Source organism: Odontesthes bonariensis, chromosome 5 (assembly GCF_027942865.1).
Source record: "Odontesthes bonariensis isolate fOdoBon6 chromosome 5, fOdoBon6.hap1, whole genome shotgun sequence".
Classification (NCBI taxonomy): domain Eukaryota; kingdom Metazoa; phylum Chordata; class Actinopteri; order Atheriniformes; family Atherinopsidae; genus Odontesthes; species Odontesthes bonariensis.
The window spans coordinates 37,625,273-37,651,655 of NC_134510.1; the positions used below are offsets into that span (position 1 = coordinate 37,625,273).

At 41.5% G+C, this 26,383-nt stretch overlaps 2 protein-coding genes across 3 annotated transcripts; both read right to left on the bottom strand.

Annotated features, from left to right (window-relative positions):
* Positions 1-236: 236 nt before the first annotated feature.
* Positions 237-6,253, bottom strand: LOC142380897 (regenerating islet-derived protein 4-like). 2 transcript variants are annotated; one of them, XM_075466835.1, is made up of 7 exons: positions 6,147-6,253; positions 5,989-6,054; positions 5,499-5,597; positions 2,265-2,408; positions 1,639-1,790; positions 1,374-1,501; positions 237-1,253 (listed from the first exon to the last, which is right to left on the bottom strand). In XM_075466835.1, exons 1-7 carry the CDS (start codon positions 6,202-6,204, stop codon positions 1,103-1,105), a joined length of 798 nt encoding a protein of 265 aa, XP_075322950.1. In that variant the 5' UTR covers positions 6,205-6,253; the 3' UTR covers positions 237-1,102. The 2 variants fall into 2 exon arrangements, with proteins under 2 accessions (XP_075322950.1, XP_075322951.1); XM_075466836.1 differs by lacking the exon at positions 5,499-5,597.
* A 3,963-nt stretch (positions 6,254-10,216) lies between these two features.
* Positions 10,217-23,955, bottom strand: LOC142380898 (asialoglycoprotein receptor 2-like). Its single transcript, XM_075466838.1, has 7 exons — positions 23,726-23,955; positions 22,443-22,511; positions 22,244-22,351; positions 21,976-22,161; positions 20,688-20,848; positions 13,562-13,680; positions 10,217-11,583 (listed from the first exon to the last, which is right to left on the bottom strand). Exons 1-7 carry the CDS (start codon positions 23,784-23,786, stop codon positions 11,409-11,411), a joined length of 879 nt encoding a protein of 292 aa, XP_075322953.1. The 5' UTR covers positions 23,787-23,955; the 3' UTR covers positions 10,217-11,408.
* Positions 23,956-26,383: the final 2,428 nt, after the last annotated feature.

A 26,383-nucleotide genomic window follows, 5' to 3' on the forward strand; every position in this document is an offset into this window, starting at 1 on the left:
TTTCTAGCGTAAAGGGAAGAAGAAGCAGAGGAAAAACTCCAAACACCACAGTGAGTCTACAGAAGATGAGTTGAGCAATGACAAACAGTTCAGCCAATCAGACCATGAGCAGCTGTTACCATCATGACAGAAAGAGACACAGAAAATGCCCATAAATGGCAATTTGTTCATAAATACCATAGAAAAATTCATCGACACCCTCATTTTCAATGATTTTGAAACAATCACGAGAGTCCTCAAGGTATAAAAAAACATTTTATTTTGTTGGTTACATCATAGGTGTAACATATCCCCTGCATTAGGCAACTGTTGGACAGATGGCTGCACATTTGACTCTGGAATACTTTGATATACAGACACTGGAAAAAATCTAAATCTTACCAAGTATATTTTTCTCATTGAGTATCTCATTACACTTAATATAAGACACAACTGCCTAACAAGTTCTATTTCAGCCAGATATAGGGACTTGTTTGAAGACAATACATCTGGAATATCTTGTTAAATAAAAAAGTCTTGAAAACATCTTGTTTTGAGTCATATTTCACATGAAACAAGCTTTTTTTGACATTTGAAGTGGTTTTTAAGCTAATTTCAAGATCACTTTTAACTCAAAAGTCCTAAATATCACATCTTATTTCAAGAGATCTTGACAAGCTGATCTTCACTAGTTCATTTGACAGATTTTTTGCTTATTTCAAGCAAAAACGTCTTTTATTTGTTTTTTTTTTTACTTATTTTTGGAGGGGCATTTTTTCCAGTGGATGAGTTCATGCTGGACTCAAACCATAGCTACATGCAAGCTTACATAAAAATATAAATAGCACTAAAAGAGCAGTAAAAAGGCAACAAGATGCACAAGATCTAACAATTCTTCCCATTTTACCGTAGACGTAACACTGCATTTATACCCCAAACCTGAAAGTAAGCTGCCCGTTGTGCACAGAAATGACAGAGATGGAGAAAACCACGAAGGAAAGAAGTTCATGTTTGTCTCAACAGATGTCACAAATATACATTTTATGTTTATTCAAACTAGATAACGGAGAGACATTTAGTCATGCATGCAACAGGAAGCGGGAGAATATAAATATGATATTGATTACAAGGACCTTATGAAGACCTTATCATGCTCACAGATGAATCTGTTCTTAAACTCATTATCTGTTGTGTCCCAGCTCTCAGTTAGGTTCCTGTTAGGGATCATCAGTGCAAATGGACCTGATCCACCAAATGGCTGATTCATCCAGTACCTTCAAATACAAAACATGAAGAACTTGTGAAAAAAAGAAAAAGGGATACCTATGTGGACTCAGATTGGGAGTCTTTAACAGAAGAAAGTACAGTTTTATTTTCCATAAAGTCTCTCTTACCCAAGAGTGTCAGCACGTCCATCAACCCAGACCCAGTTGTCGCCCTGTTGATTTGTTTGGTTACGTAACCCTATGTGGTATCCATGATTTTCGTCATAATAACTCTCGATGTGTTCACTGATGAATTCCTGTAAATTGAAATGGTGATTATCATAAACATTCACACTTTCACACTTCCAGACACAGAATACAATCCTATCATTTAAAAATAAATGAGCCATTTAGACAGATTATGTTGTGATGTTGGCACGTTATCAGAGCTCACCTGCTCCTGAAGATTATCAATAACAACCAGATCTGAATTAATATCTATGCAGTGTTTTCGGCTGCCTTCCCACGTCTTCAAATGATCGTCCTTATAGAACAGGTAGCACTTTTCCTGGTGCAGAATCCAGCCTTTTTGACACGGCTGACACTCTGTTTTCATGAAATAAGCAGAGGAATGGAACATTTAAATCAGGAAGGAACAGCCCCATATTGTTAAATTAGAAAGTTGAACTTTCCAAACCACCTCGTGTCACGCTCATTTATGTTTAGCAACAACGAGACAGTTCGGTAGTTGTTTAACTTCCAGACCCCCCCCCCCATGTGCACAAATGTCGCAAGATCTGCTTTTACTGTAATATGCAGTTTACATTTACATTTTATATTCCTCTTTGGGATTTCTTCATGATCAGAACGAAACCAACTTGTGGTACCTTCAGATTATGTGTTACACAGAGGGCCTTTTGAGTGGGATTTAAAACTATTTATGTTTAATCCTTTTCCTTACCGACATACACAAAAGAATTACCACTGTGTAAATAATCTCCAGGTACTTTTTGAAAAATGATTTCTCTTGAGAGATGATTTTAAAGTTAAATTGCATCGTCAACCTAGTGAAGAACTCACTTTTGTCGGGGCAGAAGTCCTTGACTGGGAAGTTGTCGAATTTCAGGATGACTCCCAGCGTCCTGTTGTGATCATCTCTTTCTCTGCTCAGCTCCTCAGTGATGTTCCTGAGGTGTGCTTCCTGTTGATTCATCATCACGCTGACTATGAAAGAGAGGACACCAGTCTCCAGTCAGTCCTCATCCTTATGGTTTTACTAGAGAAGTATTATGTTCAAATCTACACCCACTCTTAAGTTTTCCGGCCAACTTTAGGACAAATGTCATTCAGAATTCAGAATTCATACATAAACTCACATGACTGGTACAAAATTTGATATATTATCTAGGGCTGGGCGAGTTAACTCGTTATTATCGCGTTAACTTGTTAATTATTTAAGGCCGAAAAATATTTTATCGCGCATTAACGCAGATTTTATTATTGTAAAAGTCTGTTGCTGTCTGCTGCGGAACCGGAAAAGAAAGACCGTTACAGGTGCTCCTCGGTCTTTGTTGTTTAGCGCACGGAGCTAACCGGCGCTACTTCCTGTTTTACTTGTTTCAACATAAAAGTACGTATTTCAAAATAAATTTGAAAAAAAACTCCTGCATTTACTAGCCTGGCTGACGCGTCCACATCTGGATGAGATGGTGGTCTGGGAACTAGGTGTGCATTTTCTCGTATTTGAGGCGTGGTTTACGAATGCCTAGAGCCGTTTATTGGGCGCTACGAATGTCTATCAAATGACGTCAGGTTCTTCCCATGCTGCTTTGCGCGCGATTCATAGCCAATTGTATCACTTATACCAGATGACGACAGAAATTCGACGAGGAAGAAGAAAAAAAGTAAAATAAAAGTAAACTTGCGCTCTAAGCTACTTAAATTGACAACAAAGTAGGCCTATATGCTATATTCTACATGAATTTTTATGTTGTAGAGTTGTGAATTTATTTTAATAATGGAGAAATTGAGCAGCCTTGCTTTGTTGTCTACAGTAGCAGATCAACCCTCATCTTACTTTGAAGCTCCCAGAAGTGACGTCGACGCAGCTTTAGCAGCAGAAAAGCTATCAGGCTTGTGTTGATAATAATAAACTCCTGGACTATGTACAAACTTCCAAATGCATCGTTTTGTGAGTACAGACCATATTTGTACTACTGTAGAAGTTTGGTGTCATGGCATGTGATTTTAGTGTGGTAATTTTGGAGATACTGCCAGGGTCCGTTAGCGCTTGTACTAAGCTATTCGGGATAACTCAGTAACTCAGCTGATGTTCAGCCAAGATCGGAAAAACTGCGGGTGGGCTACTTGGCTGGATGTCACGGTTTAAATGACCCTAGGGTGAATCTACTCCGAAACACTTTGTAAGGCTGCATCGAACGCTAACATTGTGTCCGCTGTCATGTTGGATTAACACTCTACAAGCTTCGGTGTAGCGCATAGACGTCGTCATCGTCTTGCTGCCCCCCCCCCCGTTCTGTGATTGGTTCCCAAACTCTGGCAAAAATAAGGGCGGTGGTTTCCAGGCTGACTTTGCAGTGAGAATGAAATCGAGCGCAGAGCAGCATGGGAATTCCCAGGCTATGCATTTACAGCCAAGTTGAATTGTCTTCTCAGCGTAGTAGTTCCAGTCTAAAATATCACTTAAAGGCAAAACACACAACTGATAGCAGCAAGTCATTCAAGGAAACAGACAGTGGAGCGAGGCTTCTACATAAAAACTACAGAAAGATGCTGATGTTAAAAGTGTGTTTGCACAACTAATGTTATGGCACTTTCATTCATATGGCAGCACATTTAAAATAAAGCTAAATGCTAAAAGCTATACACTACTTTTGGATTCATTTTTGGATTTTGCGTACAAATGTGATTAATCGTGATTAATCAGGGAAATCATGTGATTAATTAGATTAAACATTTTAATTGTTGCCCAGCCCTAATATTATCTCAGATTTTCCCAGAGAGTGAAGTGGATGTTCGCCACAGTTGTTTTTTCCTCATTGAAGTTTGCTTCCTGTCTTCTAATCAGTTAAAATCACTGGCGATTTAGGCTATACTGCCACCAACACGATGCAGGTTCATTCACGCGCTTCCAAACCCTCAGTGAAAACGTGTCTAATTGACATTTCTTTCTTGCAGCTTGTCAAAAGATTGCTGCAATTTGCTTCACTGGTGAACGGAGACTAATGGCTATTTCATGCTTACGAACAGCGTAGTTTTGTCAGCTGGGCGAAAACAGCTTCATTTTAGTCTGTGACTACCTGCACTGACAGCTTAGAGGCGCATCTACTTTAACCACCTATTCCTCTTTCATACATTACTTTAAAAAAGGACTGCGACAAAAAAGTGCATCAGCCCTGCCTTAAATGGGACTTCTGCTTTTTGGTCTGACAGCCTTAAAGAGCCTAAAGCTGTGATCTCTCACTGAGATAAAAAAAAAGGATGCACTTCATTACACGCAGGTGACACGTACGAGCGTCTAACCATCTATAAATGCCACAGCTGGACACTCAAAGGCTGGTCACCCATGATTAACTCCTGCGGTACAAAACAACGAGTCTCTCTGTTTGAATCTCTTAACCCTTTGTGCGGTCTTAACATTGTGTTTACTCCCCTTGTCCTGTGGGTAAAAAATGAGCCGCCCTACCAAAGCCCCAAAATAAAGCAACTTAATTGAATTTTTAATCCAAAATCTATTTTGGTTCATTTGTTACACAATACAAAAAGACGATCACCAGTTTTCAGGTTTACACTTTTTTTTTTTTTTTTTTTTACCACAAACCAACTGTCAGTTGGACCAACAGTTTTCTTGTTTTCTCAGTTTTCTTTTACATAATAAAGGTTTATTATTGCTATTATATAAATCAGAAGTAATTACTTCTGAATTAATTATATTGAAAGAGAAAAAAACAGTGAACTTGTTTCTGGTATTTAAATGTTTTTATAATTCACGGGTCAAAAATGACCCATAAGACAATCTTTGTACCCTAGTGGTGTACAGCCCACATGGAAACATAAACAAAAATAAAGTATGACTTTTTCTAATGATGGGGTCCTTTTAGGAAAAGTCATAACATTTCAAGTTGGAAAAAGATAGTTTACGGTATTTTTTCTACAGCTAAACATGGTAGTGGCTCACTTTTGACCCGCAGGACAACAGGAGGGTTCATCAAAAGCCTCCTGAACAGACTGTAAACGTGAGGTAAACTGCATTTATTGCTCAGTACACTTTGAAGTGTTAAAAAAGAAACTCACTGTAGATGATGATGACGATGCACAAGACCAACAGGGCGGAAAGTATCCCCAAACACGCTAGCAGCAGCCGAGCGGGAGAGCGCGTCGCCGCTTCATCCTCTGTTTGAGATGAGTCATTATCAACATTACTGGGATGACTTAATAATGAATTACGCTGGATTTAAGGTCATTTTTCCTCTGGGAATCAATGTGAGCACCATAATCTGACACGTTACTATCATCCCTAGTTTTAATCCTGCAGGGCATATATTCACATGATCAACCCACCCTGACCCAAGGCTTAGTTTAAGAGGTGAAATCCTCAGCTGTCTGTATAAAAAAATCATTTTAAATGTTTAGATTTGGACACATATTGTGGTAAACCCCTCCTTTGCATCTGTTTTAGCTTGATTATACTGGTTTGCCTCAGTTCTGCAACAGTTTGTTCTGCCGTTGCTGCCTTAGACACGAGTTTAAAATACGTACATATTCGCAGTATTTTGTAACCTACTTGATCCAGCAGTCGCAGGCTCTTTACGTTTCACTTCAGAATAAATGGTCTGTTCTTCTTTGTTCTCTGCGTGAACAAAAACAACATGAAACACTGATAAGACTTCTCAGGACAGAAACTGGTAGCAGATGTTATGCAGATGTTATGCAGTCGCTCACCTTTTGGAGTTCGATTGTTTTTGAAAACAACGTCGGAATAGTTGACATCGTCCTCCATCCTTAAATATCAGCTGCCAGTGAATAAAGTGACTTCTCTGAAAAGGAACAGGTTCCTCTTCCCTTTTGCACTTTATTGCAGAGATCTGTTGCATTGTGGTTATTTGCTTGCTGTCTGGTTCGCCTCTTCCTGGAAATATGTGTACTTCGGTAATAAATACCACACTATTGTGATAAAGGAAACTTGAGCCATTCAAGCATGAACTCAACCTTCAAAGCAGAACTCTAAGAAGTCTGAGACAGTGACTCTAACTATAACTTAGATCTTCTGTACACTCTGTAGTGCAATATCTGATGTGCAAATTACAATGTCACCTCGACACTTTAACGACAATGTCACTTTCTTTTTTATTGTCACTTTAATTACTTTGTCATTTTAATATAATCGACGCCTTATTTTATTTATTTGCTAAATATTCTATTCTTATTTTATTTTTATTTTTCATTATTTATTTTTTGTCACCCCCCTTCTGTGTTTTATTTTCTTTATGATTCCATTTCTTGTTCTTCTTTAATGGACCGCTCTTCGCCCTTCTAATTGCCCTTCGGGGATAAATAAAGTTTTTTCTGATTCTGATTCTGATTCTGATTCTGACATGTTTACCTCTGTTGGTTAACGCTCGTGTGAATTTTTCATCAGGTCATCAGCGTGGTTCCAAGACACCACGTTTGTTGTGAGATTGTGACAAGCAGTTATGTAAAAGGGAAGACTGACTCATTAGATGATGTTAGGCTTTAGCTGTCCTCACATTTCTAAAACACTTTCAGTCAGCGGAGGAGCGGAGTGAAGAGAACAGGCTCAGCTGGCAAATGGTCTCGAAGCTTTTATTTACCCAAAAGAAACAGAGAAAAGTGGCACAATAAAATGGGGATTCGCAGAAGAAATTTAGGAGGCTTAAAGGTAGGGTAGGAGATCCTGGATTTTGAGTCCAGCGAAGCTGCATTTTGAAAATACACAGGTCAAAAGTCCCACCCCTTTTCTTCACTTTCCCCCTGAAGCCACGCCTCTAGAGTACATGAACGCGCACGAGCACGAAGGTGCACGAGCGCTGTTCTGACAGCAAGCATCGATCGTTGCCGTATTTAGTATTTAGTATATGCTAACTATACGTTTAATAATGCTAGGTGCTAGCCAAGCTGGCTCTAGTTTAGCTTCCTGCCAAGCTTCTGGACGCGTAATTCGTTCACGGAGCAGGGTACGCGCACAGGGGGAAGGAGGGGGAGGGAGGAGCAGATTGCAGTTTGATAGATGCATCAGAATCCAATCATCGTTAACGGTCCGTTCAGTATGATTGGATAGTGTTTTTCCTAGATTGTACATTCAAGAGGCCACTAAAACTTTTCATTTTTGTGTCAAAACTTTTAATTAATTGGTTGAGATGGGGGTGTTAAGAGTATTTCAAGCAATATGTAAAAAAATGCTCCAGAAAAAGAACCCCTACCCCACCTTTAAGACTCCAAAAATGATTAACAAAGAACGGGGAGTAAATATACTGAGAGCGTCGTGACAAAATGAAGGTGAAGCAATCAGTAAATTCAAACCTGTTGTGAAACAAGAGTGGAGGTAAAAGTCAACAGAATACACAAGAAGGAAAGAAAAACAGGGATTGTGATACTTATACATGTGTACAGAGGAGTTCATGGAGGACTGATGCCATGGTGACAACAAGCTAGCATTAGCTCCAATATAACCACTTTTTATGCCCAAACGATAGTAGTGACCCGTTGTATTTTTTATCATTAAAATTAAGATAGTAAATACACAAAGCCCACAGTTAAAGGAGAATAGGATAAAAGTAATATGAAATAAACCTGCATAGTTTGCCATTGAAAATATCTTAATTAGTTGAGTCAAAATGTGTTTTCCAAATCAAATGTAAGGTTATAATTACATGATTTTAAAAATAGGTTGTGATTTAAAGTGGGCCGGTCTGAGGCGTGAAACTCCAGGGCTGAAAATGAGTCCCACTCCAGCCCTGCAGGTGTGGAGGAATCTCGGCCCACTCTTCTCTCCAGCGCTGCTTCGGCTCATTGAGGTTTGCAGCTCTGGTTTCTGCAGCTCTCTGAAGGTCCCACCACAGCATCTCAGTCAGGCTGAGGTCTGGACTCTGACTGGACCGTTGAACACCTTGATTCTTCTCTTCTTCACACATTCTGTTGTAGATCTGCTGCTGTGTTTGGGATCTTTGTCCTGTTGATGAGCCAGTTTCAGCCGAGCTTCAGCTGTCTGACAGACAGCCTCACATCTGACTCTAGAACACTTTGGGATCCAGAGGAGTTCCTGGTGGACTCAATGGCTGCAAGGTGCCCAGGTCCTGTGGCTGCAGAACGAGCCCAGATCATCAGCCCTCCACCATCGTGCTTGACAGCTGGTGTGAGGTGTTTGTGCTGATATGCTGTGTTTGGTTTCCTCCAAACGTGCTGCTGTGCATTCTGAGCAAACATCTCCACTTTGGTCTGGTCTGTCCAGAGGACATTGTTCCAGAAGTCTTGTGGTTTGTTCAGATGCAGCTTTGCAAACCTAAGCTGTGCTGCCATGTTCTTTTAAGAGAGAAGAGGCTTTCTCCTGCAGCCCTTCCACACAAGCCATACCTGTTCAGCCTGTTTCTAACTGTGCTGTCATGACCTTTAACCTTTAACATGCTAACTGAGGCCCGCAGAGTCTGAGATGTAGCTCTTGGGTTTCTGACCTTGGGGTGACCTTTAACCTTTAACATGCTAACTGAGGCCCGCAGAGTCTGAGATGTAGCTCTTGGGTTTCTGACCTTGGGGTGACCTTTAACCTTTAACATGCTAACTGAGGCCTGCAGAGTCTGAGATGTAGCTCTTGGGTTTCTGACCTTGGGGTGACCTTTAACCTTTAACATGCTAACTGAGGCCCGCAGAGTCTGAGATGTAGCTCTTGGGTTTCTGACCTTGGGGTGACCTTTAACCTTTAACATGCTAACTGAGGCCCGCAGAGTCTGAGACGAAGCTCTTGGGTTTCTGACCTTGGGGTGACCTTTAACCTTTAACATGCTAACTGAGGCCTGCAGAGTCTGAGATGAAGCTCTTGGGTTTCTGACCTTGGGGTGACCTTTAACCTTTAACATGCTAACTGAGGCCTGCAGAGTCTGAGATGTAGCTCTTGGGTTTCTGACCTTGGGGTGACCTTTAACCTTTAACATGCTAACTGAGGCCTGCAGAGTCTGAGATGAAGCTCTTGGGTTTCTGACCTTGGGGTGACCTTTAACCTTTAACATGCTAACTGAGGCCTGCAGAGTCTGAGATGAAGCTCTTGGGTTTCTGACCTTGGGGTGACCTTTAACCTTTAACACGCTAACTGAGGCCTGCAGAGTCTGAGATGTAGCTCTTGGGTTTCTGACCTTGGGGTGACCTTTAACCTTTAACATGCTAACTGAGGCCCGCAGAGTCTGAGATGTAGCTCTTGGGTTTCTGACCTTGGGGTGACCTTTAACCTTTAACATGCTAACTGAGGCCCGCAGAGTCTGAGATGTAGCTCTTGGGTTTCTGACCTTGGGGTGACCTTTAACCTTTAACAAGCTAACTGAGGCCCGCAGAGTCTGAGATGTAGCTCTTGGGTTTCTGACCTTGGGGTGACCTTGCTGGGACGTCCACTCCTGGGCAGATTGACAGCTGTCCTGAATGTTTTCCACCTGTGAATAATCTTTCTCTCTGTAGAATGATGGACTCCAGATAGTTTGGAAACGGCCTTATAACCCTTCCCAGGTTGATGGGCAGCAACAGCTGCTTCTTTAAGATCACTGCTGATGTCTTTCCTCCTTGGCACCTGGATGCTGCAGAGCAGCAAACTGATCAGTTAATCAGTGCATTGATCAGCAGCACCTGGCTGCTACTTACCCTCTTAATTCCTGTGGAATAACTCATATATATATGAGTCAATATGTAAGCTCGTGCAACAGTGCTATACTTAGTTGGACCAGTTTATTATAGAAAAATACAAAATCTCAAACATCCTTTAAAAAGTTTAGATTTAGTCTTTATTCTCCCCAGTCTTTGTGTTTTATTCTGAGGAAATGTTGTAAGATAATACATCCAAGGAGTATGAATACAGTCCCAAAACAAATATACAACGGGTGCAGGAGAAAGATAAATTAGTCATACCAGCTGACTCATGTTAAAAAAAATCATTATCCCAAAAAAATGTTCAGGCTCTGAAGTTAAATTTGCAAAGAGAAATGTTGCAAAAGCTGCTCGGCGTTAATGGACAATAATGCACATCTGCTACATAACAGCGGTCAGACAACAGAGTGTGTTCAGTCAGAGGTTTCTGCAGCTCCGCTGTAACAGAGAACTGTGCAGGAGTTCACTCCTATTCACAGTTTGTGTGTGACTCACATTACATCCACATAACAAACTGTAATATATCATAAAAAGAAAATATTGGGGGAAAAAAATCAGGAAAACAATCGTTTTTTTTTTTTAGGGCTGGGCGAGTTAACTCGTTATTATCGCGTTAACTTGTTAATTATTTAACGCCGATAAATATTTTATCGCGCATTAACGCAGGTTTTATTATTGTAAAAGTCTGTTGAATGCATCACATTCACACAGTTACAGCAAACACCACGAAGCATGGAGTAATAAAATAAAGATAAACTAGCAACTAACATCACCGCTACAGGTGTGAAGCTCACAGAGCTAACCGGCGCTACTTCCTGTTTTACTTGTTTCAACATAAAAGCACGTATTTCAAAATAAATTTTAAAAAAACTCCTGCATTTACAGCCAAGTTGAATTGTCTTCTCAGCGTAGTAGTTCCAGTCTAAAATATCACTTAAAGGCAAAACACACAACTGATAGCAGCAAGTCATTCAAGGAAACAGACAGTGGAGCGAGGCTTCTACATAAAAACTACAGAAAGATGCTGATGTTAAAAGTGTGTTTGCACAACAAATGTTATGGCACTTTCATTCATATGGCAGCACATTTAAAATAAAGCTAAATGCTAAAGGCTATACACTACTTTTGGATTCAGTTTTGGATTTTGCGTACAAATGCGATTAATCGCGATTAATCAGGGAAATCATGCGATTAATTAGATTTAAACTTTTAATCATTGCCCAGCCCTAATATCAGAAAAAGCAAATATTGGGGACATTTTTTTTAAAAAATCAGGAAAACAATCTGTTTTTTTAGAGATAAAAAAAAAATAAAGAAATTGTAGGATTGCCTGCTCGTATACTAAATAGCATAATTTGTGACTGATTCCTCATCTGGTCTGATCAGGGCTCTTGTCTCACAGATCCAGCGGTTCCTCATGTCGCAGCTCACTTTATTCCAGTTGTCCAGAGGTTGCTCATGAGGATTACTTATGGCACAAGATAATCTGCTGGAATATGATTCCTTCACCCAGTACCTAATGAATAAACACATTACACAATGTCAGCCTGTGCATCTCCTTTGACTTCCAGGTCACGACCCCGGGCAAAAATCTCGAGCAAGTCTAATTCACCACGTGCTTCAGCGTCTGCAAACAGGTTTAATTTGACTTTCAATCGAGTTATCTCGGGGTCTTAACCCAATCCGATCCAATTTCTTGTCAGATTAAGGCGTCTACATGAATTTAATAACTCAGTCTTATTGTAATTTAGTCATTAATCTGATTTTTTTTTACAATTATGTGAGTATGACGGCGCACCACATCACTAAAGACTGGGAACTAAAGTCATTTGCTTTAACCGTGATGACAACAGAAGAGCGTCATTTTGCAGAGGTGTGTGCTCAACAAAGTTCCGTTCACCTATTGCCTGTATTTACAAACAAAAAGAGCGATGAATAAGTTGCCAAAATTGTTCAGAATTAAATTTATCTTTTGGATTTTTCATTCATATGAATTTTGTTAATAAAAAAAGAAATGTTAGCCTATATTCACTTCTGTCACGCCCCATGGGGTTTTCCCCATGTTTTTAGTTATGTTTTATCATGTTTTAGGTTATGTTTTGGTTTTTGAGTTCATGTTTTGCCATTGCTTTTCCCCTCACTTCACATACCAGCTCATTAGTTTCACTCACATCACCTGTTTTCATTGTCTCCAGCTGCACTCATTCACAATCACCCAGTTCCCTATTTAGTTTCCAGGCTCCCCTGTCCTTTTGTCAGATCTTTACCTGATTTTCACACGCCACGCCACGCCACGCCACGCCACGCCACGCCACGCCACGCCACGCCACGCCACGCCACGCCACGCCACGCCACAAGTTCCAAGTAATGTTCCTTGTTTTGTTTTTCCTTAGTCATGCTTTATTTTCCACAGTTTAGTTTTTTGTCATCTGGCTCAGCCGCGCCTTTTGTTTAACGTTTGTTTTTGTGAATAAAAACCAAGTTTGCTTTTAACATCCTCTGAGTCCATCCGTGTCCTGCCCACCCAGTCCTGACAACTTCTTGACATTTATCTTTCTGTTCTAACAACAATGCACAGAAAATGTGAATTTTTCAGTCATATTTAGGAATGGGATGAATCAAAATTAATTCCCAGCAACCCTGTTATTAATTAGATTACAAATTTTAATCGTTTGACAGCTCTAATTTATACTGTTTTACTTGTCTTCTCTTTTCTTGGAGCCTTGCAACGAAATCTCGCTCAAATGTACATCGTGAATGTGCTTTTGAATGACAGTAAAGTCTGTTAAGTCTATTTGTTACAGAAGCACGCATACTTCTGACCAGAAAGCTTGGGTAACAAATGACCACAATGCAACATAAAATCTTAAAGGGAACGGCAACCTGTTCCTTTTCAGAGAAGAACGCCGGCACTTTATTCACTCACAGCTGACTTTCAAGGATGGAGGACGAGGTCAACTATTCCTCAGTAGTTTTCAAAAAGAAATGACCTCCAAAAGGTGAGTGACTGCATAACATCTGCTACGAGTTTCTGTGCTTAAGAGCTACAGCACTGTTGTTTTTAAAAAAAAAACTTTTGGGTACAGGACAGTGTAAAGAGGCTGTCTTTTATTCAAAATAGACTCAAAACAGTCTTTTTTTTTAAAATCTGAGCTGAATAGTGCCTCTTAAATATTTTACCTGAACGGGTTGATGTACCATGGCCCATTTTAATGTATCATAGTGTCCGTGTCTCGGATCAATAAAGCCCAAAGCTTTTAGGGGAGCTGCAAAGCTGCACCTTCATTGTGTTCGTTCTGAGGAGAAATGATCTCTGCTTTATGCTGTTTCTGGTGTAACTGAAGGAAAAAGACATGTCGAAACAATTTTTCAACCTCACTACTGTTTTGCACATTTCATCATCTGTTTCTGGTTTGTTGAAAGCGGTGGAGATGTTCCTGAATTGTAGGGGTTAAGATGTCTGTAGCAACTGTGGAGTGTTTGTGGTTGCTTACATCTCAGTGAGATCACTTCCATCCACCCACAGCCACACATCGTTGGTGTTTTTGCTCAAGCCGATCCAGTAGCCATGCTTTGCATCATCGTATTTTTTCGTGTGGTTACTGATGAATTCCTGCATTTAGGATACAGATGTTATTCATCCAATAGATGGATACATAAACAACAAAGCATTACTGAAGAAGAATGATAAGATCAATGGAATAAACACTTCACAGATGAACAAAGGGATTACAAAGTTGTGGATGTTAGCAGAGATGCGAACGCGAGTCGACTCGAGCCGCTGTTTTGATGACTTGTGACTTGACTTGAAAAAATAAAAGACTTGAGACTCGACTCGGACTTGGAAGTTATAGTGGGGCGGATTAGAGTCCAAATGTTCACAGAATATTTCAGTTGGTGATACAAGCACCAAATTTGGTACAAATGATGTCCAGGGTGTATTATTTCAGAAAAGTACGTTGTCCAGCTTCAAATCCAAGATGGCCGCCAGTTTTCAACATGGCCGCGAAAGTTAATGTAATAGAAACGTCTTTCAAGGTAGAATTTCATAGAACAGACACGTGTTGATTACCACAGCTTCAATATATATATATTCTGTCTAGAAATACCCAGTGGTGTCAACTGCATTCCAATATGGCTGACGGTTTTCAAGATGGCGGATATTAAGTCATTCAAAATTAATGTTTTCGAATATTTTCTGGCCAGACATTCTGCTAGATAATTCACTGGGTGATACAAGTTAAATTTGGTCCAAATGATTCAAGGGTGTACTATTTATGAAAATTATCTGGCTTCAAATCCAAGATGGCTACCAGTTTTAAAGATGGCCACCAAATTAAATTAAAAAAAGGAAACAAAAGCGTTTTTCAAGGTAGAATTTCGATTAATATAAATATGTTCATGACCAAAGTTTCCAAATTATGCTGTGTCGAAATATTCAATGGCACAATCTGTATTCCAATATGTGCTGCTTACCTTCAAGATGGTGGATCCTATGTGAAATCCCCGAACCACAGAGCGAATTTCGCTGAAATTTCGGCAAAATTTTGCTGTGTAGGGACGGGCCGTTATGTGACTCAAAATTAGTATTTTCAATGTCTTTTTGGCCTCAGATATTCTGCATCAATAAACATCCAAAATCACACACTAAACTGGTAAAGCTGAGTAATCTAAACTATGTGTATTTTGCAATATTTTATATGAGTGATGTTGTAGCACAACCAGGGCACACTGGTGACATTACTGCTGTGAGACTCAGCATGGGGTTCAGTGCCGACTTGTAGTGTACTAGCTGTAGTTGTAAACTTCACTAAACATTGTTGTGTATTTACTGATAGTATACTCAAGTGTCCCAAATGCTATCTAATAAGCCCCTGTATAGACATCGACTAGAAGACTAGTTAGTTGTAGTACTGTACTTAGATAGCCGCACCTGAATTGACAGGGTGTGCCAGCACGGGAGAGCCGAGCCAAGGGTAACAGGGCTGTAGTTACCTGGATGGTGTACAGATCGCACGGGAATTAAACGACACTGGATGAACGATCGGGCTAGATGTAGGGAATCAGATTCTTGAATCTAGTCGTATCCCATATTTCAATGTGCTTTGATGTTTTTGTACGGTAAGGTAGTAAAAGGATAGCCCCTCGGCCTTAAACCGTATTATACACAATGTTAAGCAACAATCCGTTGAGTTTTGCTGGTACTGACTGGAGGAAGTGTTGCCTCTGTCAGACTGACACGAAAGAGGAGTTGAAGTCTCCCCCTACCCGCTATGAGTGTAGTTCCGATGGCTATTCAATGATTGCCAGAAATATTCCACAATTTCAGGCAATCAACTTATTGCCCATAAAGCTAGACCCATCCAGATTAGATGATGGTAGTGGTATTGAGGACACACTGCGGCGAAACAATACAAAGTACCACCAAAAATGTCGCCAAATGTTCAACAACAACAAACTAGAGCGTGCCACCAAACGACATGCTGAAATTGATGATGCACCTGACGAAGGACCTTCAAAAATTCAAAGGACTAGCTTGAACATGCAGCTGTGCTTCCTTTGTTCAGAGAAGCAACCTGCAGAGTTGCGACAAGCCATGACCATGCAGCTGAATCAGAGGCTCAATGAGTGTGCTCACAATCTCAATGATGGAAAGCTTCTAGCTTTATTGAGTGCTGGAGATGTGGTTGCTCAGGAACTGATATACCACTGCTCTTGTTTATCAGCCCTATACAATAGGGAGAGGGCATACATGACGGAACAAAAGAAAGAAAAATGTAGGTTGTCTCAAGAAAAGAACATTTTTCCTTTGGTGTTCTCTGAACTTCTGACCTATATCATGGAGACAAAAAACAGCAGTGATGGGCACACTGTGTTTCAACTTGCTGACTTAGTTAGTCTTTACACAGAGCGACTTGCACAGTTTGAGGCCAACTTGCCTCCTGTGAACCGAACGCGACTGAAGGAGAGATTGTTATCAGAGATACCTGGTTTGGTAGCCTACAAGAAAGGGCGAGATGTACTTCTGACATTTGAGGAAGATGTTGGTCCAGTTATGTCAGAGGCATCATCCTACAGTGATGCCATTATTCTTGCCAAAGCTGCCAATATATTACGCAGAGACATGCTTGACCACAAGTCTAGGTTTAAGGGCAATCTTTATGAAAGTTCAGTGCATGATTCCTTTCCTTCAGCTTTGCTTCAGTTTGTCTGTATGATTGAGCATGGGGCAGATATAAAATCTAAGCTACGATTTGGAGTGACAACAGCTGACCTGGCAATGGCTCAACTGCTTCAATACAATTGCTTTGCCGAACACAAAGAAAGTGCTGCCACACAAAGACATTGCAGAGACAGAGAAACCCCATTCCCAGTCTACATAGGAATGTCTGTTTACGCAAAGACCAGAAAGAAACATCTCGTGGACATGCTTCATGACCATGGTCTTAGCATCCCGTATGATCGAGTACTTAACATATCAGCTCAGTTGGGAGATGCAGTTGTGAATAGATATGTTGAAGATGGTGTGGTTTGTCCCTTCAAGCTGAGGAAAGGCATTTTCTGCACAAGTGCGATGGACAACATCGATCATAATCCTTCATCTACAACAGCAACTTCCTCATTCCATGGAACTAGCATCTCCAGCTTCCAACACACAACATCAAAAGATGAAGGCGAAGTCAGAGAGCCAATTCTGATCAAGAACAGTAATGTAAGGAAAGTCCCAGAACTTCCGGATTCCTACACAAATGTCCATCCTGCTTTCTTCACAGCAAAGCATCCAACCCCTTCCAAGGGCAATGTAACATGTGCATCTCTATCAAGTCTGCCACTCGCAGATGAGTATGAATGGCTACAGAAGGTTAACCAAGTACAAAAAGTATCTGATGAGGTAAACATCACTTGGTCATCACATCATGCAGAGAAGAAGCGAGGCCTTCAATTTGAAGTCAGCATAACCTCTCTCTTGCCCCTTCTGCGTGATGAGGCCCATTCAGTTGCCACAGTGAGGCATGCTATGACCAAAGTCAGGGAGGCTATTGTACACCTCAACCCAGGCCAGATTCCTGTTATGACTGCAGACCAGCCTATTTATGCTCTTGCCAAGCAAATCCAGTGGCACTGGCCTGATGAGTACGGTGAAGACAAATTTGTCATCATGTTTGGCGGTCTGCACACAGAGATGGCTGCATTCCGATCACTTGGAACCCTGCTTAAAGGGAGCGGGTGGACAGGTGCTCTTGTGGAATCGGGGGTGACTACGTCTGGAATAGCTGACTCATGTCTGTCTGCCGCAAGCGTCACAAGAACACGCCATATACACCAAGTCACAGCGTGCTGTCTGTACATGCTCCAAAAGGAAGCATATGAGCATTACTGTGCAGAACAGAATGAAAGCATCTTGAGCTTTGATGACTGGTGCAACACTCAAAGAAAAGAGAGTCCTCAGTTCCAGTTCTGGGAACTTGTCATGTCTATGGAATTAGTAGTTTTCTCATTGATCAGGTCATTCAGGGAAGCTAACTTCAGCTTGTACTGTCAATCATTATCCGCTTTAATTCCATTCTTTTTTGCAAACAATGATGTTAACTATGCTCGATGGCTTCCAGTCCACCTCCGAGACATGGTCACTTTGGAGAAAACACATCCTCACATATTCAGTGAATTTCAGCAGGGAAAGTTTGTGGTCCACAAAACTCACAGAGAGTTTTCAGGCTTAGCCATTGACCAAGCTCATGAGCAGGCCAATGCGGTGGTCAAAGGTGATGGTGGTGCCATTGGAGTGACTGAGGATGCATCTGCTCTCAGGCGGTGGATGGTGTCTGGACCAGAAGTAAGCCAGTTAGTCAACCAGTATGAGTTGGCATGTCAAGTCAAGGTAGCACAAGGAGATATCAGGCATCATGAGCAGACTAGTCAGTCGCAGAAATCATTCATTGACAAGGTTCAGAAATTGTTCGTTGTGATGAAGGATCTAGGCAATCCTTTTCAGGAGGAGTCGAATGATCTGCTTACACTGGACAAAAACACCATAGCACATCCCAGTGCTGCAGAGCTTGTAAGATCTCACTTAGAAAAAGGCATAGTTGCCTTCAGAGATTTTTTCAATGGTCTTGGTGATGAGGCTTCCTTCCACAAGCCCATCAAAAAGAACAGAACAGATTTCTTTCGCCAAGATGTGGCTGTAGCCTCGAGTGAAGCAAAGAAAAAAATACTCAAGAATGACTGTCATCTTTTCTCACCGCTCTTTATATCGTGTCAATCAAGGGAGTGTGACCTGCTTGAGTTTTTTAGACACGAGAATCAGTCCTTTCCTGCTGCACTGAGTGACACAGGCAAACTCCACTCTGGACAGAAGTCTCAACTCACCAACATTCTGGAAGCTACTGTTTCTCCACCTGAGAGACAACCAAAATGTGAAGCCATTATCATTGATGGTTCTGCCCTTGTGCATACAATGTCCCCAAAGACATCAAAGATCTTTCAAGAGTATGCTGTGCAAGATGTAGCTCCAAAGATTCTGATGTATTCATCAAAGTATGAGCGAACAGACATTGTTTTTGATGTGTACTGGACCTCAAGCCTGAAGGCTGAAACAAGGTCAAAGAGAGGTAAGGCAGATCGACGAAGAGTGACTGACAAAACAAAACTACCTCCAAACTGGAAAAGCTTTCTGCGAGACAGTGACAACAAAACAGAGCTGTTCGAGTTCTTGGCTGACAAGATTGTGACCCTGTGTCCCCACAATGTCATAGTTGTGACAAAAGGAGAGCAGGCTCTTTCAAACAAATCAATCAGCACTGAAGGTTTGTGTCCATGCAACCATGAAGAAGCTGACACCAGGATCTTCACACATGCTCTTCATGCAGCCAAGCAACAGATAAAATCTTTGTTGATTAAGGCATGTGACACAGATATTCTTGTTCTTGCTGTCAGTGTGTTTACGGTTCTTCAGGATGCAGGCCTGGAAATGGTTTGGGTAGAATTTGGCCAGGGTCAATCCCTTAGGTGGTTGCCAATTCATGATATGGTGCTAAATCTTGGCCCAGAGAAATGTAGTGGCTTACCCTTTTTTCATGCTTTCACTGGTTGTGATGTTGTGTCAGCTTTCCATGGGAAAGGCAAGAAAACGGCATGGCAAGCATGGGAGGTGTGCCCTGAAGTGAGTCCAGTCTTCCACAAGCTCAGTCGGTACCGACCTACCACAACTGAGGCAGACCTCAACATCCTTGAGAGGTTTGTTGTCACCATGTATGACAAGCACAGCACTACAGCCAATGTTGATGAGGCAAGACTGGAATTATTTGCTCGGAAGCAAAGGTCTTATGATTCAAATCCACCAACAAGCGCATCTCTGGTACAGCATGTTAAACGGTCTGCCTTCCAAGCCGCCTGCATATGGGGCCAGGCAACAATATGCAAAATGCAGACTGAGAACCCTGCCAACTGGGGATGGCATAAAGATGGTGGGGTCTGGAGAGTTTTCTGGTCAACTCTTCCACCCATCGCTCAGGCCTGTCAGCAGTTGACAAAATGTGGCGTCAAGACAGAATGCAGAGGCTTATGCAAATGTTCTCGCTTTAGCCTGAAGTGCACCCAGTTATGCACTTGCAAATGTGAGAACTAAATAGATAGAAGCACTAAAAAGTAACAAAAGCACTGATAAAAGTTGTCAGTCAACAACAAACCGTTTTCCGACTCAAACAATATGCACTTTTTTCACTTGACCCAGAACATCTTTTGGCAACACCTGAGTAAAAAGAGAACAACTTTTTCTTCCCCATGTCCACTATAGCATTGTAGTTAAGAGTAAGAAGTGGAACGTCAATGATATTTTAGACTGTCTGTAATACGGTAATAATGTTATAGTGAAGTTTTTAAACTAACAGTGAAGCATTGCCCTGTAGCAATGGAATGCACTACATTTCAATTTTGTGTTATAATATTAGATAATCTTAAGTTTTTGAATGCAGAATAGGACTGCCCATGTCCCAAAACATCTAATTTGATGTTGATATAATCAAAATAGAACTATTTTGTCACAATAAAGCCCAAACAATGATTGAGAATACGTCAAATGGTGGCCATCTTGAAAAATGGCGGCCATCTTGTTTTTTTACTTGGACAACGTACTTTTATGTTAAAGTAGGTTCTAGAGCACTAGTGTGCCAAATATGGTGCTTGTATCACCAACTGAAATATTCTCTCACTAATCTGCCCTACTAAATGCAATACGCTTCTGTAGATTAGCACCCCAAAAGGGAAATTTAAGTTTTCTATAAACATTTCTGAGTTACTCAATACAAGTATTTTTTATTTGCCTGAAAACTTTTTACTTTGTTTTTTTTATCATCGTAAACATGATTAAGTAAAGGTAAAAACTTACCAAATAATTAAATAATTGTAAAAGTTTTCATTCAATTTTGCATATTGATGATGCATTCACTTAATAAATTATGATACATTGCTCTCCGCTACACAAAAGTAGATGGTAGTAGTAAAAAGTATCGGTAATGCTATCAGTAAAACTGGCCCTGTATTTACTTGGAATTGGATCGATACCAAATTTTGCAGTATCGCACAGCCCTAGCAAAAAGTCCAAATGTAAATCAGCCTTGCCTGTTCCTCCCGGCTTCCAATCACCACCAGATCTGCGTTGTTTTCCCTGCAATGATCGAGGCTTCCCCGCCAATTCTTCCACATTTTATAATATTCAAAATGTGCGAACAGGTAACAGTTCAACTGGAACAGAACCCAGCCGTCGAGACAAGGTTTACACTCTGCAGAGGAAAAACAAGAATCTGACATCATTATCTGACTTAACCTTAGACCTTAGACTTAATCTCTGAGCGGAGCAGGCTCCCGCATACCTGCAGCTACCGCTTCCATCGAGGCGAAAATAGATCAAATGTTGCTGCATATACTTCAAATTAAAGTATTACAGCAACCAAATCCATTTGTACTATATTTGTAATATATATATAACTGGATGAGTATCGATAAGAGAATCGATAATGGAACCGGAATTGCTAAATTCTTAAAGGGACAGTTTTGCCTCTTTTGACATGAAGCTGTATGACATCCCATATCAGCGACATCATTTCTGAACATCTTCTTACCCCCTGCTGCGTCCTGTGAGCAGAGTTCCAGCCTCGTTTTGGTGTTGATGAAGGTAGTCCGGCTAGTTGGATACTGGATAGTGTAGAGGTAAGATTGCCACCTTTCATGTGGGTGACCTGGGTTCAAATCCCCTGGGCAATACCCCCTTACCCTACCAGTGTAAGTCGCTTTAGATAAAAGCGTCTGCAAAAGGCATAAACATGAATATAGTTGGCTGGGGCCACAAAAATAATACAAAACAATATGCGTTCAAAAGAGTAATACATTTGGATCACAAAATCTCCAGGAAAAAGTCAGACCTCACAATTTTCTCTCCCTTCGTATCACTGCCTGCTGTGCAGAGCGAGCAGTCCCCTGCTTCCGAGCAGGAAACACCGTAACAGGTGCGGCTGTCGACAGGCGGCAGCAGGCAGTGATACGAAGGGAGAGAAAATAGGGCCAAGAGATTGTGAGGTCTGACTTTATCCAGGAGAACGATTTTGTGATGCAAATGTATTACTCTGTTGAACGAATATTGTTCTGAGAAGTAAAACGCTTTATTTTTTAAACCCCAGCCAACTAGCCGGACTACCTTCATCAACGCCAAAACGAGGCTGGAACTCTGCTCACAGGACGCAGCAGGGGGTAAGAAGATGCTCATAAATGATGTTGCTGATATGGGATGTCATACAACTTCATGTCAAAAGAGGCGAACTATCCCTTTTACAATTCCCATCCCTAAATATAATGCTGTGTTCTGCTGATGTTATCAGCAGCAGTTCCAACATGAAACACACAGATTTTCCACCTTTCAGTGGGCAGTGTTCTTTCACTGGGAAGTTGTCGTACTCCATGATGACTCCAACGGTCCAGTTGAGTCGGTCTCTGTCTCTGGTCAGGTGTTCCATCTGCTTCTTTAAATCGGCCTTCTCCGTCCACAGCCGCAGGTTCTGGTCCGTTAACGTGACGTTCTGCCTTCTCAGCTCGTCCACGACTGCGTGAAATGCACGAAGCGTTTCTGTTGTTACTCACAGACTGCCTTGAAAGCCCTTAAAACACGGGTACAGAGGACTCACAGTGGAAGCTGAGGGTGACGATGGCCGACACCAGGAGGAGACAAGTGGATCCCAAAAGTGCCACGACCAAAGTTGTTGGGGAACAGATTGGAGCTTCCTTTTGATTCTCTACAAGAACAAACAAGCAAAAAAAACACATTTATTGCAGTAACTATGAGAAAACGTGTTTGTTTTTTTTGGATTCTGGGAAACAACGAACCTCTAATGATAATACATGCTTCCTCCCCCGTCTTCACCTCATCGTAGATTATTTCTGTGTTTGTTTTTTCTGTAAAAAAGGAATGAAGAGTGTTAAGAAATGGAAAAAATGGGATTCTTATGTTTACACCTGCTATTTTAAGACGGAGAGACATTTCTGATGTAATCTTCTCACAATAATAAAAGCTTTATCACCTTTTATAGTATGAAATATGTTTGAAAATATCACCACATTTTTGGTCCGATGCTAACTACACACTCTATGACAGAAGGGAAATAGCTTATTATTGATGTCAGACTTATGATGACCACAGAACACGTGTCCACTGTCTTTCTGTCCATCTGAGACGTCCAGAGAACTGGGCCGTGTTCCAGAAACTCAAAGAAAACTCAAGAAAACTGAAAGGAAACTCCAGAAACAGCTGAAATGTGGACTCATCTGCCCACAGAACACGTGTCCACTGTCTTTCTGTCCATCTGAGCTGAGCTGGTGTCCAGAGAACTGGGCCGTGTTATTTTATTTTGTAAAAGTCTGTTGCTGTCTGCTGTGGAACAGGAAAAGAAAGTAATCGGCGGATCCACCAAACATGGAGAAGGGTACGGAACTTTTACTCGGCCATTTTCATTTTAAAGTTCTTCCAGACGGCGGAGTCGACAGAACCAAAGTCATCTGTAAACACTGCCAAGTTGAATTGTCTTCTCAGCGTAGTAGTTCCAGTCTAAAATATCACTTAAAGGCAAAACACACAACTGATAGCAGCAAGTCATTCAAGGAAACAGACAGTGGAGCGAGGCTTCTACATAAAAACTACAGAAAGATGCTGATGTTAAAAGTGTGTTTGCACAACAAATGTTATGGCACTTTCATTCATATGGCAGCACATTTAAAATAAAGCTAAAAGCTATACACTACTTTCATTTCATTTAATTTCGATTCATTTTTGGATTTTGCGTACAAATGTGATTAATCAGCGAAATCATGAGATTAATTAGATTAAACATTTTAATCGTTGCCCAGCCCTACTTAAATTAAATTAAAATATTTTAGATATTCTTTCAGACAAGTTTTGTTTGGAAACTCTATTCATCTGCAAAGAAAAACTGACATTTTTCAGAGAATTGCAGAATAAAAAGAAGAGTATTTTGCTTTTAAATGTCAGAGAGAAGAAGAGTAGAAAAGCAAGGAATGGACGTAGTTGATTCATACATAAGCACAACACTTCTATGTTCAGCAGCGCTAAATATTTCAGGCTTTCAGGCACAGAAAAAGAAAACATGACTTACCATGTGGAGAGATACCGTTAGATCTGAAAGTCACAGTCACGTAGTTCAGCTCTTCCTCCATTATTCAACAAAAGTGATCAAATATCTCAAAGACTGAGACGAAGTCGAACCGCCACTTCAGGTTTGGGGTCATTGTGTGGGTTGTTGGGCGACACGAGTGGAGAAACCGAACGATTACGAGATTCGCAGTTCTTCTTTTTGGCAGAATGTTGTAAGAACGTGAATTTTTGTTTTCCTCTTTGAATAGATTACGGCTCACATTACGGTCGAAGGTCAGATCAGGAAATCGTGTTGCTAAGAAACGACAAAAACTGAGTGACGTCTGTGCAACGCTCCTCATTTCTATGTTTACTTCAAACAAGGATTAAACTAAGAATATGGTTGAAACCTCCATAATTTCTTTATTTAGATTACATCAATTTCACTGTCTCATTTTGAACAGTTTAATGTTTGTTGCTGCCCAGTTTTTACTGATTTTAACTTATTTAATTGAGTAGTTTCTTCATTTGTTTCTATTTGGATTATATGGAAGAGCCAGCTGGCTTTAAACCTCCCCCGACAGGAAGGGATGATCCGGTGTGAAACAAAGAAATGGAAAATAACTGCTTAAACTGTGAATAACATCGACAGAGAGTAGAGAATGAAAACACTTTGCAACTGAATAAACATGGGAAATGGTTTGGCGACAGGCAGAATAATCACATTTAACAACATATTTTCAGTGATTATTCATGTGGAAGTTGGTGTACTATTCATTTATACCCTGGTTTTAATTATTTAAAGAGCTTGTCCAGCCTTGTCACAAACACTGACGTAATTGATGTAATACTACCTTTCCATATTTGCAAAGGTAGTATTACATCAGGGAGTTAGCGTTGCTATGAAATGTGTGCTTTAAGCCTCTCAGAGAAACTTAAGAATCAAATCAAATCAAATTTATTTATATAGCACATTTCATGTACAAAACAATTCAAAGTGCTTCACATAAAATAAAAGCATTGCAGCAGGGAGTGGAAGAAGCATTAAAAATACATAAAAGAATAAAAAGAGAAACAAATAGAATAATTTAAAAACAAGCAACAGTCCAGATAAGTTCAAAGATATCGTGCAGATTTCATGCATAGACACATGAGAACAGAAATGTTTTTAACCTGGATTTAAAAATGTCTCCATTTGGTGAAAGTTTAATCTCCACTGGCAGTTTGTTCCACTTGTTTGCAGCATAACAGCTAAATGCTGCTTCTCCATGTTTAGTCTGGACTCTGGACTGGACCAGCTGACCTGAGTCCTTGGATCTAAGAGCTCTGCTGGCTTTAAATTCTCTGAACAGATCACAGATTGTAAACCATCAGCAGGCTTTTAAAATCTATTCTGTGACTGACTGGAAGCCAGAGTAAAGATTTTAAAGCTGCTGTGATGTGTTCAGATCTCTTAGTCCGGGTTAAAACTCCAGCAGCAGCGTTCTGGATGAGCTGCAGATGTTTAATGCTCTTTTTGGGAAGTCCAGTTAAGAGAGCGTTACAATGATGAAGTCTGCTGGAGATGAATGCATGGATGAGTTTCTCCTGGTCTGTTTGGGAGAGGAAACCTTTAATTCTGCTGATGTTTCTGAGATGGTAAAAAGCTGCCTTGGTGACAGCTTTGATGTGGCTGCTGAAAGTCAGATCTGAGTCTATCAACACTCCGAGGTTACCGACTCGGTCAGTGATTGTAAGGGCCCGAGTCTCAAGATATTTACCAACGCTGACCCTCTTCTCTTTGCTACCAAACAGAAGTATATCAACTTCAGGAAAAAAGTACAAGTCCAAGTCCAACAGAGGGAGGCAGGTCATGTCTTTGCCTCCTTCAGAGGGGATTTAGAGGTGGATGTCAAACTAAAGCCAAAGGAAATAAAGTTTCCCAACAGTCACGGGTATCTGTAGTCCTCCACCACCTCCATCTTTTCTTCAAGGATTGGAAATAATGTTTTTCTTGTTCCTGGTCCTCCTAAAATCCACAATCATCTCTTAAGTTTTGTCTGTGTTCAAGACGAGGTGGTCGATCCCGCTCCGTGTTACGAACCAGTCGACCGGTGGCCTGCACACAGCCTCTTGTTCATCACTGATGCACTAAACAACCGTAGAGTCATCAGAGTGATTCTGGGGATGGCAGGACTCTGACAGGAGGAGCCGCCCGCCGGACGGTCTCCGGCTCCTCCTCCACCCACGTCGCAGGAAGTCTGGCCACCCGCCAGACCGCCTCCTGCCGCCACGTCGCAGGAAGTCTGGCCACCCGCCAGACCGCCTCCTGCCGCCACGTCGCAGGAAGTCTGGCCACCCGCCAGACCGCCTCCTGCCGCCACGTCGCAGGAAGTCTGGCCACCCGCCAGACCGCCTCCTGCCGCCACGTCGCAGGAAGTCTGGCCACCCGCCAGACCGCCTCCTGCCGCCACGTCGCAGGAAGTCTGGCCACCCGCCAGACCGCCTCCTGCCGCCACGTCGCAGGAAGTCTGGCCACCCGCCAGACCGCCTCCTGCCGCCACGTCGCAGGAAGTCTGGCCACCCGCCAGACCGCCTCCTGCCTCCACGTCGCAGGAAGTCTGGCCACCCGCCAGACCGCCTCCTGCCGCCACGTCGCAGGAAGTCTGGCCACCCGCCAGACCGCCTCCTGCCGCCACGT

Coding starts and splice junctions, on each gene's coding strand:
- LOC142380897 (XM_075466835.1), bottom strand. CDS start 6,204: ATGGAGGACGATGTCAACTATTCCGACGTTGTTTTCAAAAACAATCGA. Junction 6,055..6,146: donor AAACAATCGAACTCCAAAAG/GTGAGCGACTGC, acceptor TTGTTCACGCAG/AGAACAAAGAAGAACAGACC. Junction 1,502..1,638: donor TTGATAATCTTCAGGAGCAG/GTGAGCTCTGAT, acceptor TTCAATTTACAG/GAATTCATCAGTGAACACAT.
- LOC142380898 (XM_075466838.1), bottom strand. CDS start 23,786: ATGGAGGAAGAGCTGAACTACGTGACTGTGACTTTCAGATCTAACGGT. Junction 22,162..22,243: donor CGTCACCCTCAGCTTCCACT/GTGAGTCCTCTG, acceptor CATTTCACGCAG/TCGTGGACGAGCTGAGAAGG. Junction 11,584..13,561: donor GGAAGTGATCTCACTGAGAT/GTAAGCAACCAC, acceptor TTTATTCATTAG/GTACTGGGTGAAGGAATCAT.